General features: G+C 39.2%; 1 protein-coding gene across 1 annotated transcript; it reads left to right on the top strand.

Moving 5' to 3' along the window:
* The first annotated feature begins 740 nt into the window (after positions 1 to 740).
* LOC147328427 (target of Myb1 membrane trafficking protein) lies at positions 741 to 13,024 on the top strand. Its single transcript, XM_086296789.1, has 15 exons — positions 741 to 975; positions 3,386 to 3,470; positions 4,839 to 4,917; positions 5,217 to 5,366; positions 6,194 to 6,328; positions 6,415 to 6,564; positions 6,710 to 6,826; positions 8,359 to 8,492; positions 8,575 to 8,617; positions 8,730 to 8,856; positions 10,893 to 10,959; positions 11,968 to 12,058; positions 12,147 to 12,206; positions 12,296 to 12,338; positions 12,425 to 13,024. Exons 1-15 carry the CDS (start codon positions 903 to 905, stop codon positions 12,568 to 12,570), a joined length of 1,500 nt encoding a protein of 499 aa, XP_086152915.1. The 5' UTR covers positions 741 to 902; the 3' UTR covers positions 12,571 to 13,024.
* Positions 13,025 to 13,069: the final 45 nt, after the last annotated feature.

The raw sequence follows: 13,069 nt of genomic DNA, 5'->3' as shown, positions 1-13,069 counted from the left end.
AATAATAATAATACATTTTATTTGAGGGCGCCTTTCAGAAACCCAAGGTCACCTTCCAAAAAAAAACTTTTAATAATAGGAACAATAGTCATAAAATACATAAAATAAGTTAAAATTACAAAACAGAGCGTGACAACAGATAAAATCAGCATTAAAGCGAATAAGCCAGTTTAAACAGATGTGTTTTGAGCTGTGTCTTAAATACGGAGAGGGAGTCAATATTTCTTAGTGCAGGAGGAAGAGAGTTCCAGAGCCGAGGAGCAGAGCGACTGAAAGCTCTGTTCCCCATAGATTAGTTTGCTGTACTGTGGTAAATATGCAGTAAGTAACTGTGAATGGTTAATGTTGGTTTACATCAGTTGTAGCAGAAATAATTTTGAATTTAAGTTGACAATATTATGCTTAGATTCATTCTTCTACCAACTTTATATTGTCTAACATAAAGACAGAATAAACAGTACGCTTTCAGCAAAGGGAATGGAAATTAGCCAAGACAGCTTGTGAAATATTGGGTTACATTTTGTTGAAATCAGCTGTGTAAGTCCACAAAGAGCCTGAAACCTCAGAGCAGCACCAGCACATGTCAGCTGACCACAGCCAGTACACAAAGAAAATCTGCTGGAGCTCAAAAAAAGAAATGATTATATATATATATACACGGATATCCGAACTTCTACTTAAATGATTAAAGTCTACACTTTTTCCTCACTTAGGAAAGTGTTTGAGGTGTGAAGAAGCTTCAGCCGTCGGTCTGTACGCTGATGCTGTTTCCTGGCTGCGTGCGTTTTCACGTGACCCCACGAGCGAGTGAGCCTCAGAGCCAGCGGCTGACACTTAAAGCAAAAGCTAACACAACAAGCAAACGTATTCACTTCGGCAGCGGACGCCTGTAATTTTCGAGGATGTTTTCACTCGGGGAGAAAATGGAGTTTCTCATAGGAAACCCATTTTCAACGCCGGTCGGACAGAGAATCGGTAAGCAGCTGCTTTTTAAAACCGCTCAGAGTGGTGTTCAAGTCGGTTCAGTTTGCTTCCATTTGTATATTTTCCGTTTTGCTTTTAAAAACTCCGCTAACACGTGACAGTGGCGACAAACCTGTTTACTTCCGGTTTTCGCATTTTATTCTATTTATTAATCAACTCCAAATTTGCCAGGAAAAATAAGATAGTTTTTACAGTCAATGACGCAGGAGAGGCGGGATTAATTCCCTTGATTCTTCCACGTGATTGGTCGATATAAATTGAGTGGCAATTCACTTGGCGAATCCGGAAGCCGCTTGGCGTTCCTTCTCACTTCCTTAATCACTGATGTGTTACAGTTTCACACTATGCCTAAGTGTCAACAAGTGTGTGCCGTCACACATCTTATGAAGCATCTGCCATTTGCTCGTAATGGCACCGGGATAGTTCTCTTTATCCAGCCACTAAAAGCTCCCACAATCCACTGCAAGTGCAGATGCCTGCAAAGATGTGTAACATCAGGACAGTCATCGGTATTAAGAAAATGTCACACACCCATCTCATGCCTTCCTTCCTCTTATCTCCTCCACTCACTTTCTCACATATAAATGTCAGCTACTTCTGAGGCAAATGAGAGCAGAATCAGCTGACAGTCACATGAAGTGGAAGGGAGCTGGGGAAAGAGAGTGGGAGGGAAGGGGTGAGGAGGGAAATGGAGTAAATGGGATCGGGGAGTGTGGGGAGTTTTGGAAAGGAATGAAGGAGATTTAGAGACTTATGAAGAGCCCGTGTAGGGTGGAGTGGGGAAAAAAAGCAGGCTTTGATTGCAAAATAGTTTGGAGGATGCAGGATTTTAAGGGAAACCTTTCTAATCAGCTCAATGCTACAAATAATGAGTTACTGAAACGTTTATCAAGAAAGTGTTATTATATTTTAAGTTTTTTGTTGGGTTAAAAAAGGGTGGGCCCTTTTGGTAAAAGAATATGACCCATATTTAAATTTTTCTGTCAATTTATAGGAAAAATTACTTTAAAGAAAACACAACATTTTTTTTTTATCTTACCCTGGAATTTAAAGTGGTCGGTCTGTCAGACATTGTATTGCTTTGTAAGAACTATTCTTCACTTTTCATGTTTAATGCTGCACCTGCTTAGTCAACACACAAACAAACGCACAGCTCTCTCGTGTTTGCATCATTACATCCACTGATGAGGATGTCGTCAGTGGATGTAATGTCTTTTTTCAGGCTACTTTTGTGTCTTGTGGTTAACCAGCTTTAATATGCATGCGGCAGCTGTTTACCTTAGAGTTAAATGAATTTATTTGAATTATAAACCCTGACGTTTAGCTATCTTATAATGGGTAGCTGGATGGGCGGATACGTATTTTGGCAAGACTCCTGCCCGTGTTGTAAAACTGACTGTCATGCATGTCTGACTTTTAAGAATCATGTGTAGCTCAACTACATTAATGAAGTCTAGTCAGGCAACATTACACTGAGGATTTTTATCTGAAAGCAGTTACATATTTTGAGGTTCTCACCAGTGTTGTCTTCGTTAACGGCTTGAGAAGGCAAAGAGTTAGAGAAGCATAACTAAATAAGCTGTCAGGGGTTATTTTTAAAACAGACAAAAAGTTCTCATATCTCTGTGCAGCTTTTAGCTGTGCTTTTTTTAGTGTTCTCATGAAGTTCCATATTTTATTCATTCTGTAACTATTACTGTCCTTAATGAATGGTACTAATCAGTAATTTTATGTGAACAGTGAATGGGATGTCTCTGTGGCATGCACATAGTGTCTCATGTAGGATTTTATCTGTCACATCTTCACCTTTTTGCCTTTTTTTCTACTAAAAGCTCCAAAACCAACTCAACCTAGTCAGCACTAAACAGCAGACAGACACACACTTGGTAATGACCTGGTAGACACAGAGGTATATTTAGCATGTGTATTTATGAAGTGTTAATAAGTGTGTTAATAAGGTATCAGTCTGCTTAAACGATATCGATTTTACTGTATGTTTCCCAAAACATAAAAAAATCAGTTACCCTGGTTTAATCTGTGCTGTTGCTATTTAATTCCTAGCATAATGAACACTACGGTATGCAAATGTGTAAACTGTTTCCCATTGTAACTGATCATTTTTTTAAACCCTCCTCGTGAAAGCAGAGCATAAAATGATCACATGGTGACCTTTCTTTTATAAATATAGACCATTGGTTCACATTTTTGTCTTTTGCATTATGATAAGTAGACCTTCAAGTCTGGTCTGTGAAACAGAAATATTGAACCCTTAAATGTGTTGTGTTATGTCGATGTCATGAAAGAAGGGGGAAGTCTTCTGTTTACTGTGATTTTCCAAATATTCCAATTTCAGTATTATCATATTAAATGTAGTTTGATCTCATTCCCTTACTTTTGACAGAGCAAGCGACCAATGGATCACTACAATCGGAAGACTGGGGGCTCAACATGGAGATCTGTGACATCATCAATGAGACAGACGAAGGGTAGGGATGATGTTATTTGTTGTGTTGGGGTATTTTTGGTCTGTCAGTGAAGCACACATGCAGGAAGAGACAACAGTTCTATTAATTCCTTATTTCTTGTTTTCTCTGCACAAGTCACATCGAAGTCAAACTTGTTATTACACATGCTCACTATATAACATTTTAGCTTTGTTTATAATAGTATTAGTAATAATAAATGACACAAACTAATAAAAAGTTTAAATTTGTTTTTTAATAACTTTAAGAGATAAATAGCTAAGGCAAGTTATGTAAGCATGTTTCCATGTTTTGCTTTTGCATCACTGTGTCACTTCCTTTATGGGTTTGTTGCTACTTTCAGTGCTGGTTGTCACCATTGACCTACTTACGTCTAACACTGTCTTCTAGTTAATTACGCATGTTTTCTGCTGAGAAAGCCTCTCTTGACACATGTTTTTCTGAAGGTTTCCTGTTGTAAGGGACTTTTTCCTCCCCACTGTCATGAGGTACTCACGGTGGATAGTTTAATTGTTGTATTATAGGCTCATTACCTTCCAATATCAAACACCTTAAGAAGACTGGGCCATAGAAATAAAATTAATGAAACGGAATTGAAAGTAGTTAATTCAGAAGAGACAGAACAGATTAATAGGGTTAAAAGTGTAGGTTACCTGTCCCAGTTAAGACAGTTATATTTTTTGTTTTGCTAGCTTTTACCCCTCAGCTGTAAAAGGCTAATAGGGTATTGTTGAGCTCATCCCAGCTGCCATGTGGCATGAGGCGGGGCACACCCAAAACATGTTTTAAAGCTTTTGTGAGATTTTAAAGGAGGAAAGATTTTAACATTTTATGTTGTCAGTGTTAAAGGTTTTTGTCACTGCATAAATACTTGTGGTAGCAGATAGTAGGAAAAAAAATCAATTTTCACCATGCCAATGGAAGTACACACTTCAATTAATATAAGTGCGACTGAACTGAAGATTTACAATTTACAGATTAAAAAATTAGCTAACAGATATGACCATGAAACTGTGAAATTATGCATAAATATGCAAATAATTTTCAAACATGTACTTATTTCATATATTTAGTTATTTGTCCACTATAAATAACTATATATATAGTTATGTCCACTAGATAAACTGTGGAGAAGTAAACACTAGCATGTGCATTTTCTTTGCACTCATGTTGAAAAAACAGGTTAAAGCAGCAAAAGAAAATATCTAAATTCTCCATTACAAAATAAGTTGTTATATATAGTTTTGCCAGAGAAAACCCATTTTTAATTTAATAATCTACAGTCTTTTGTTAATGACTTATGTTGCATATTTAAATTTTTAAACTTTAGTATGGATAAGTAAACAAACATCATGTGATGCTTTTCCCCAGGCCGAGAGATGCAGTTAAAGCCATTAAGAAGAGAATAGTAGGAAACAAGAACTTCAGAGAGATTATGTTTGCTCTCACTGTGAGTAATTGTCTGTCAAAGATTGTATGTTTTTCTTTTTGTGTTATTTGTTCTGTCATGGCCTGTCAGATGTGAGAGGAATATTTTGCAGGTCAAAATGATCTTTGTCCTGGTTGGCTGTTATCCAAGAGGAGATGATTTCTGTGTTTACTTGTGCAAGTAGCTCAGTTAACTCGGGTCTTAGTTAACCCATTGACGTCATGCTAGAGAGAGATAGATTTTCATTTTGGTGCAGCTAAAATCACTTTTTTTTTTTTATATGTTACGTGTTGTGTTGATTTTTTCTCACTCTCATATAGGTTCTGGAGACGTGTGTGAAGAACTGTGGCCATCGTTTCCACGTTTTGGTTGCCTCACAGGAGTTTGTTGAGGGGGTTTTGGTTCGTTCTATTCTGCCCAAAAATAACCCACCCACTATCCTCCATGACAGGGTCCTCAGCCTCATACAGGTATGTACATGACCGAGTGTTTGTGCACAAGTGCAGTGGTGTCAAACCCTACAGCCTGAGGGGCAGAATCGGCCCAGCAAAGACTCAAATCCGGCCTGCTGGATGGCTTTGGAAAATTTAAAGGAGGGCATCAATTTTTTTGACTTTTTTTGAAGCTTTACAACCCCAACACCCCCACAACCACTTATACTACACCAAAGTATTTAATCAGAATCAGGATATTTTAATAATCCCAACAGACTGAACTAATTAAATAATACAATATATTGCAAAGTTTAAAAATTTAAGGAATAGCACTATTATATACAAATCGCTCAATTATAAAGATATTACAGAGGATATTACTCAAGATCAAAATAGGCTGTATGTGGTCCTCCATGTAAAATGAGTTTGACATCCTGGCACTAGAGCTTTAGCTTAAGATGATTTGTATAAAAAAAAATCAATTGCCACTGTTTAATTTATTAGTCAATTCAAATTAGACAACCTAACAGAATCGCTTTTTTAATTTACATTGTGAGGCTGGAATCAGTCTCACAGACTCTGTTATGTTTATGGAAATGTGCAACAGTGTTATTTTTAATGCTCACAATCCAGGTGTCTACATTGATATGTACATTCCTCTGCTACATGGTCAGAGTTCTTGTGGGTAATCATAAACAAAGACCGCTAACATTAACATAGTCTCAGGCTTAGAAATGCTCTAGGACAGTACACTTCTGTTCTCTGCATGTTGCCTTTTATGTGTCGTTCTATGTGCCACTGGATGCAGATTTAGGGGTCAGTCATCTCTTTACAATCTGTTACATGCTCTCTTTCATCTTCAGTCATGGGCTGATGCATTTCGAAGCTCTTCCTCCCTGGTGGGGGTGGTACATGTATACGATGACCTAAGAAGACGAGGTCTGGAGTTCCCCATGACAGACCTGGATGCTCTGTCCCCCATCCACACACCAAATAGGGTGAGACTATCTTCCAGTGAAAAAACAAAAGACCACTTGAATGTTTGGATAGTTATTGTACCGTACCTCTCTGACAAATCTTGCAGAGCACCCCAGAAAATGGAACCGCTGAGATGCCCCCTGTCACTGCTCCTACAAATGAGTCACAACTGGAAGCTGCTTCAAGTATTTCCAGTCAGAATACATCACCTTCATTTCAGCCCAGTGAAGGACCAGTCTCACTTACTGCAGAACAGGTTCCACTGACCAAAAATACCTCTCATTGTATACAGACTGTTTCTGTATCTGAAAATGGCTTATCTTATTTTCATGTAACATTAATGCATCACTGTGGCCTTTCTAGCAGTGTTTGACTGCTTTTTGTATTTTTCTCTAATCTAGGAGCAGAAGCTGCGAAGTGAGCTCGATTTGGTGAGAGGAAATCTCAAAGTGATGTCTGAAATGCTAAATGAGCTACTCCCTGGACAAAGCCAGCCAGATGATACACAGCTGCTACAGGTGTGTGTGTGTGTGTGTGTGTGTGTGTCAGAAGTGCCTTTAGGAGCTGTGGACTATGAATATAGTGTATTTGCTGTTGCCAGTTTAAGGACCTAAATTGTGTTCTAAAATCAATGCACCATATAGTTTCCTTACAATGTTCTATTGTTGTACATTTGTGGTATTTCATCCATCCATTTATTTTCAGCCACTTATCCAAAGTCGAATTGCAGTGTCAAAAAGCTAAGAAGGAAATTGCAAAATATCCTATTCCTTAGGAACATTTTCTAATCCCTGCTGGGAATAAGTTCTCAGTCTGCACTACCTGGGTGAGACTGAAAAGCCTCTAAAGGAGAGTGTTCAGGAAGCATCCTTATCATATGCTGAACCACACAATTCCTTTTTGACACAAAGAATTGTCACCTTAATGTGGTTGAGGGGTTTCTCTGCTACTGTGATCCTAGGAGCATAACTTCTGAGCTCCACCACTTTAACGTTGTAATGATGTATGCTTTATTGATTCCTGTGGGGAAATTCCTCTCTGTGTTTAACCCATTCACTCAGTGAAGCAGTGGGCAGCCACCAATCTAGCACTCGGGGAGCAGTGTGTAGGGACAGTACCTTGCTCGGGGGTACCTCGGGGAATCCAAACGCCCGACCTTCCGATCATGGGGCCACCACTGTACCTACTGAGCTATCACTTTGGCCACTCCTTGAGCCAAATTGGATGGGAAGCTTACTGCTGACTGTCCAGTGGCCTAGCCTTAAGCCGTGGGGCCCAGCCATTCACAGCTCAAATGGGCCCACAGAGATTGGCTTTGAGGTTGGATGCATTTTGAAATGTGTGGGGGACAAAGGCATGGACCTGGGCACCATGACCCCCGCATTATAGACTCTGGTGATATTGCTAATTGCTGAAAGGCAGTTGCACTACTCAAAAGCTTATGGTGATGATGAACTGGGTGTTCCTCCAAGAGGCAGTCAAGTGTGTGTTGAGTGGCCGGGGAGGTGTTGGAGAGCCCCACTTTTATGCCCCTTTTCTACATTTACTTTTAGGTCACAGATAACAGTATCCACATTTCAATCAGTCCTGTCCACTGTAAGACATTATTTGTGAAAAAAGACAAACATAAAATGTTTTTGTATATTATTTCACATAGTTTAGTTTCTGTTGTGACGAGACCACATTAGATTACCAACACTGACTGAAAGGTTTCAGAGGTGTTTCAGGTTTTAGAGTGATTGTTTTCCATTCTTTAACGTCACCAGTCTGAATCTAAATTAATGTTTAGCTTTATTATTTTGTTTTTACTGAAGTGCACGTTTGCTTTGATGTCTCATGCCGCCTGTAAAACCGTTGCCTTTAGTGTTATCTAAGTTTAGAGCATGACTCGTGTTGTTGTCAATGGATTAAAATCAGGATGAAAACAAAACATGAAAGTAATTTTTGATGTAGCAGAATAATACCAATGACTGAAAATTATCTATTTAAAATCACTCTGTCATTTGGGGACAAAATAATTAGATTTTTCTTTCCTCCTCTGTCCAAGCAGCAGCTTTTCTCTGTCTGTAAGAGCATGCAGACTCGGGTGGTGGAGCTCATCCCTCAGCTGCTGGATGAAGGATTTATTGAAGAGCTGCTCGTGGTCAATGATGACCTCAATAACACCTTCATTCGCTATGAGAGGTGCATGTTTCAGATTTTATTTGTAAGGCAGTGTTGAGATGCAACCACAGTGTGCTCAAAAGTGTGCTGCATTGTTTTTTAGGTTTGACAGATTGAACAAGGCACAGATTGCTAATACACAACAGGTAAAAGATCCTCTTGTTTAATTTTCTTTAACATGACGCGTGCTGCACCGTGTGTCTGAAAATAGTAAACTGTCATTTAAGCAATGAGTATAAGCTCTCACCCACTTTTCAGAGCTCTTCAACAAACCTTATCAACCTCAGTTCTGAGCCTTCCACTGTCAGACAACCAGCTGTCATTTCAACAACCAGCCAACCAGCCGCCAGCACCAGTACCAATCAGCAGCAATCAGCCAATCACAGTCAGTAAACTTTGAGTAACTTTGAGCTTCTTTACGGTTCAGTTCAAAAAACACTGTCTTTTCCTCATCACGTTTCTTTGAAGTTGTTGGGAAAACAACCACTTAGAAAATGGGAACTATGATACTTAGTCAAAGGAGCTTGCAAAGAAAAGCGTCTGGACTTCTTTAAGTTGCTTGAAGACTCTGATTACATTCACACATTTAGGCGCTTCTGACATAGTGAAACTACAATTCAAAAAAGGGCATTTTGGTTACTTTTCCCTGTATGTTTTTACAAAAACAACCAGTGACAAATGGGACTTCGTTACCAAAGTTTGAATTTTAAAGAAAAGGGAGTAAATTGAGTTTAAAGTGAAATCAAATGGTTCTCACACTAGTTGCTGATCTTATTCATATATCACTTCTCTTTCTGCTGGAGAGATGTTCCAGTATAACCCTTGTTTTACTGAGGCTTCCTGTGACTGAAGTCAATTTAATTAATTATCAATCTAAAGACTAGAAATACAGCAATGGACATCTGTCTGTGTAGTTTCTTAGACGTCCAGGTCATGGCATTCCCAGGAGCTTGGAACAAAAGCAACTGGACTTTTTAAAAAACTGTAAAGATGTTTCACCTCTCATCCAAGACGCTTCTTCAGTAATAAAACTGAGGTGGAGGTGGAGAGTCCCAGGTATTGATATCCTAGTTGGGGTTGTCCCGTAGGAGGGTCGTTAACCCACTATCAATCATTATCACATGAACCAAGGTGTGAAAAAAGGCGTGGGTCATTATCACCGGAGGTTTCGGGTGAAACCATTGTGAGACGTTGCCTTACGCTATCATGTGGTCTATTGACGTCACCTGACACAAGACGTGCATGGAAGTTGAGCCATCTGGGAAGGGATTTCATGATTTCATTGTAAGTGGATGACAGTTGGTGTCATAAACCACCCCATGCTCGTTCACAGTGGACATAGAGGGCGTCTTTTGCTCCTCTTTCAAACCATCTGTCTTCTTGGTCCAAATGTAAACATTGGCATCTTTGAAAAAGTGACCTTTATCCTTTAGATGCAGATGTACAGCTGAGCCTTGTCTTGTTGAGATAGCTCCTCTATGTTTCTATCCACTGAGTTGATGTGAAAAGTGAAGGGTTGGAGTAGGTGAAAGGTGGAACCTCTTTATGAAACTTAAAGTACTCCAGATGTTTTTTCCCCAAGCTCAGAAGAAAGCAATGAACATAATTAATGCAAACTAAAATATTGCAAATCTGAAAATCCCTGTGATCATGATTACAATTAGTTTTAGGATCTTAATTCAAAGAGCTTCCTTTTAAATAGTGTATATAAATTTGTGTTCCTTAGGCAAGGCGTTAACTTCATAAGAAGCAGATCTTACTTCCTGTGGGTTAAACAAAGCCTGTTGGTGAAGTTTCATAACATATCATCAGGTTATGATATGAAATGATAAACATCCTAACAATGAACACTTACATAATATTCTGCATAATAATCTGCATTGTTATTGTTTTGGGGAACTGTTGGATAGTGTGTCGCTGAAAGAATTTTGGGAGAGCATTATCTCCTTTCCTTTCATAAAGAAAAGGAGATAATATTGAATAGAAGTAATACAGGAAGTGCTGAATCACCTTTTTTAGTGTTTACAGTTTCCGAGCAGATCTTTTAATAGCAGCTCTATAGAAGCCTCTGGGTAATTGTGCTCCTTGAGCAAAATTGATTATTCAGCCGTAGCATTTGTCTTATGATTGGTAAAAACAGGATGCTGTGGCTGAACGTCACAAGGGAATGTTTAAAAATGCATAAGCTCCATGTTGACCGGTGTCACCTCATGTGATGAATGGCAACAACAATGGTTATAGGAACTTCTCTTCTGTAACTGCTGTAACTTCTATGCTACTTCTGCTTAACATTTTAAATATATGTTTTTGAAAACATGGTCAAATTTAATACAATTTTGTTTTTCTCTAAAGTTATACCACAATTTTAATTAACAGCAATTAGATAACAAAGTAAATAAAATGAGGACTTCTGCATTGCAGATGAAGAGGAGGAATTTGACATGTTTGCGCAAACCAGAGGCAGCTCTCTGGCTGACCAGAGGAAAAGGTGAGTGTTACTTACTTATGATGGATATAAATGATATCATCTATGCGTTTTATATGTTAGGGATCTGCATGCCACTGATAACAAGTCGATTTATTAATGTTCTAGATAATGAATCACATTTATACTTATCAAAACAATACCTTAAGGCCCTGACAATTACAATCTTCCTATCAGAGCTGTGTTTCATTTCTTAACATTAAGCTAAGTTTTGAATTTTGGACAGTTGTAAGCAAATACGCTTTATTAGAAACACAGAGCCTTTAACAAAGACCTTTCCAATAAGAAATCCAAACGACCTTGTCATCACCATTTATATTTAACAACTAGTAAATGATTTAGAGCAGCAGTCCCCAACCTTTTTTGCACCACGGACCAGTTTAATGTCACACAATATCTTCATGGACCAGCCTTCAAGGTGTCGCGGATAAATACAACAAAATAAAATGATACAAGCAAGACAAAAACTCTGGGGTGACGTGGGCCACAAGTGGCCCCTGGGCCGCGAGTTTGAAACCCTTGACTTAGAGCAGGGGTGGGCAACTCCAGGCCTGGAGGGCAGGTGTCCTGCAGGTTTTAGATGTGTCCTTGATCCAGGACAGCTGATTCAAATGGCTAAATGACCTCCTCAACATGTCTCGCAGTTCTCCAGAAGCCTGGTAATGGACTAATCATTTGATTCAGGTGTGCTGACCCAGAGTGATATCTAAAACCTGCAGGACACCGGCCCTCGAGGCCTGGAATTGCCCATCCCTGACTTAGAGGAACCCATCTGGTACCAACAGCCATGCATTGCTTAAAGTCACTTAACTCCCCTTTCTCCACTGTTCTGATGCTTGGTTTGAACTTCAGCCTACTTGTCTACGCGCGTAAATGCAGTGAGTTGCTGCTCTGTGATTGGCTGATTAGACATTTACAATAACGAGCAGTTGAACAGGTGTACCTAACAAAGTGTCTGAGTGTTTTTATGTGCTGTATATGCCTGATCTGTGTGTGGTTGTGTGTGTTCAGTGTTAGGTATGAAGATCCAGGAGCTGTAGAGGGCCTGGCTGGAGCTCTTGATACCAGGCTGCAGGTCACAGGAGGAGGGAGTACAGCAACAGTAAGATGCAGCTGGATTTTGTTTGGAGTAATATCCCTGTTTTAATATTACGAATAAATAAAACTCAGGGTCATTTAATTTCTTTTAGATTCCGCCAGCGACAAACTCTATGCAGAATGATATTGACAAATGGTTATCTTCTGATGTGGTAAGAGAACACATGTGTGTGAATAGATAGATAGATAGATCAGGGTGATAATAGCATGACATAATCTTTATTCTTTGTCTACGAAAAAGCCGGAAGAGCAGTCTTCAGTTTGCGAGGGAGTTTCCAGTGAAGGTATGTCTGGTCCTGTCGCTTCTTTTGAGTAATGATAATATTTTCAGACACACACAAATATTAAATTATACGTGTCACCATTTCAGAGTTTGATAAGTTCCTGGAGGATCGGGCGAAGGCGGCAGACTACAGCAGCCAGACGATTCTCAATGTGCCATCTTCCACACCCAGACGGCCACCACAATCTAGCCAGCAACAGGATAGCACACATGATCATCTGTTCTCACTCTGAGTGTGTGAATAAGCAAGACGACAGGATGGAGGTCAACACAGGAGTATCACAAACTGAAATATGGTTACATTCACACGTATAGTGTGCCAGGTCGGGTTTTTTCTAAAGGACACACACACACACACACACACACACACACACACACACACACACACACACACACACACACACACACACACACACACAGATGGAACCTGACACTACAGAACTGCTAATCAATCAGCTTGTTTCATAAATGCTGTATTTCTCTGTTAATTCTGCTGTTTGTTATCTGTATGTGCGTATATACAATTTTATGTGACTGTATTTATATGTAAGATTATAACATGGGAGTAAACTGGATGTTTAGTATGATGCAGAAAATATACTTGATATTACACCAAATGTGCCTTTGATCCACAATGCTGATTTTGTGTAGATGAAAATAAATGGGGCATTTGCCCCATGAACATTTTTCATGTGGTCTCTTTTTAAAATATTTTACTCCTTAGTCCAGTGA

This window comes from Aulonocara sp. 'chitande type north' Nkhata Bay, linkage group LG6 (assembly GCF_057382095.1).
Source record: "Aulonocara sp. 'chitande type north' Nkhata Bay isolate Kocher_YH1m ecotype deep benthic linkage group LG6, A_spYH_male_GT1.1, whole genome shotgun sequence".
In the NCBI taxonomy this organism is placed as follows: Eukaryota; Metazoa; Chordata; class Actinopteri; order Cichliformes; family Cichlidae; genus Aulonocara; species Aulonocara sp. 'chitande type north' Nkhata Bay.
The sequence above is the reverse complement of the archived record's forward strand: the minus strand, read 5'-3'. Positions and strand labels throughout refer to the sequence as shown.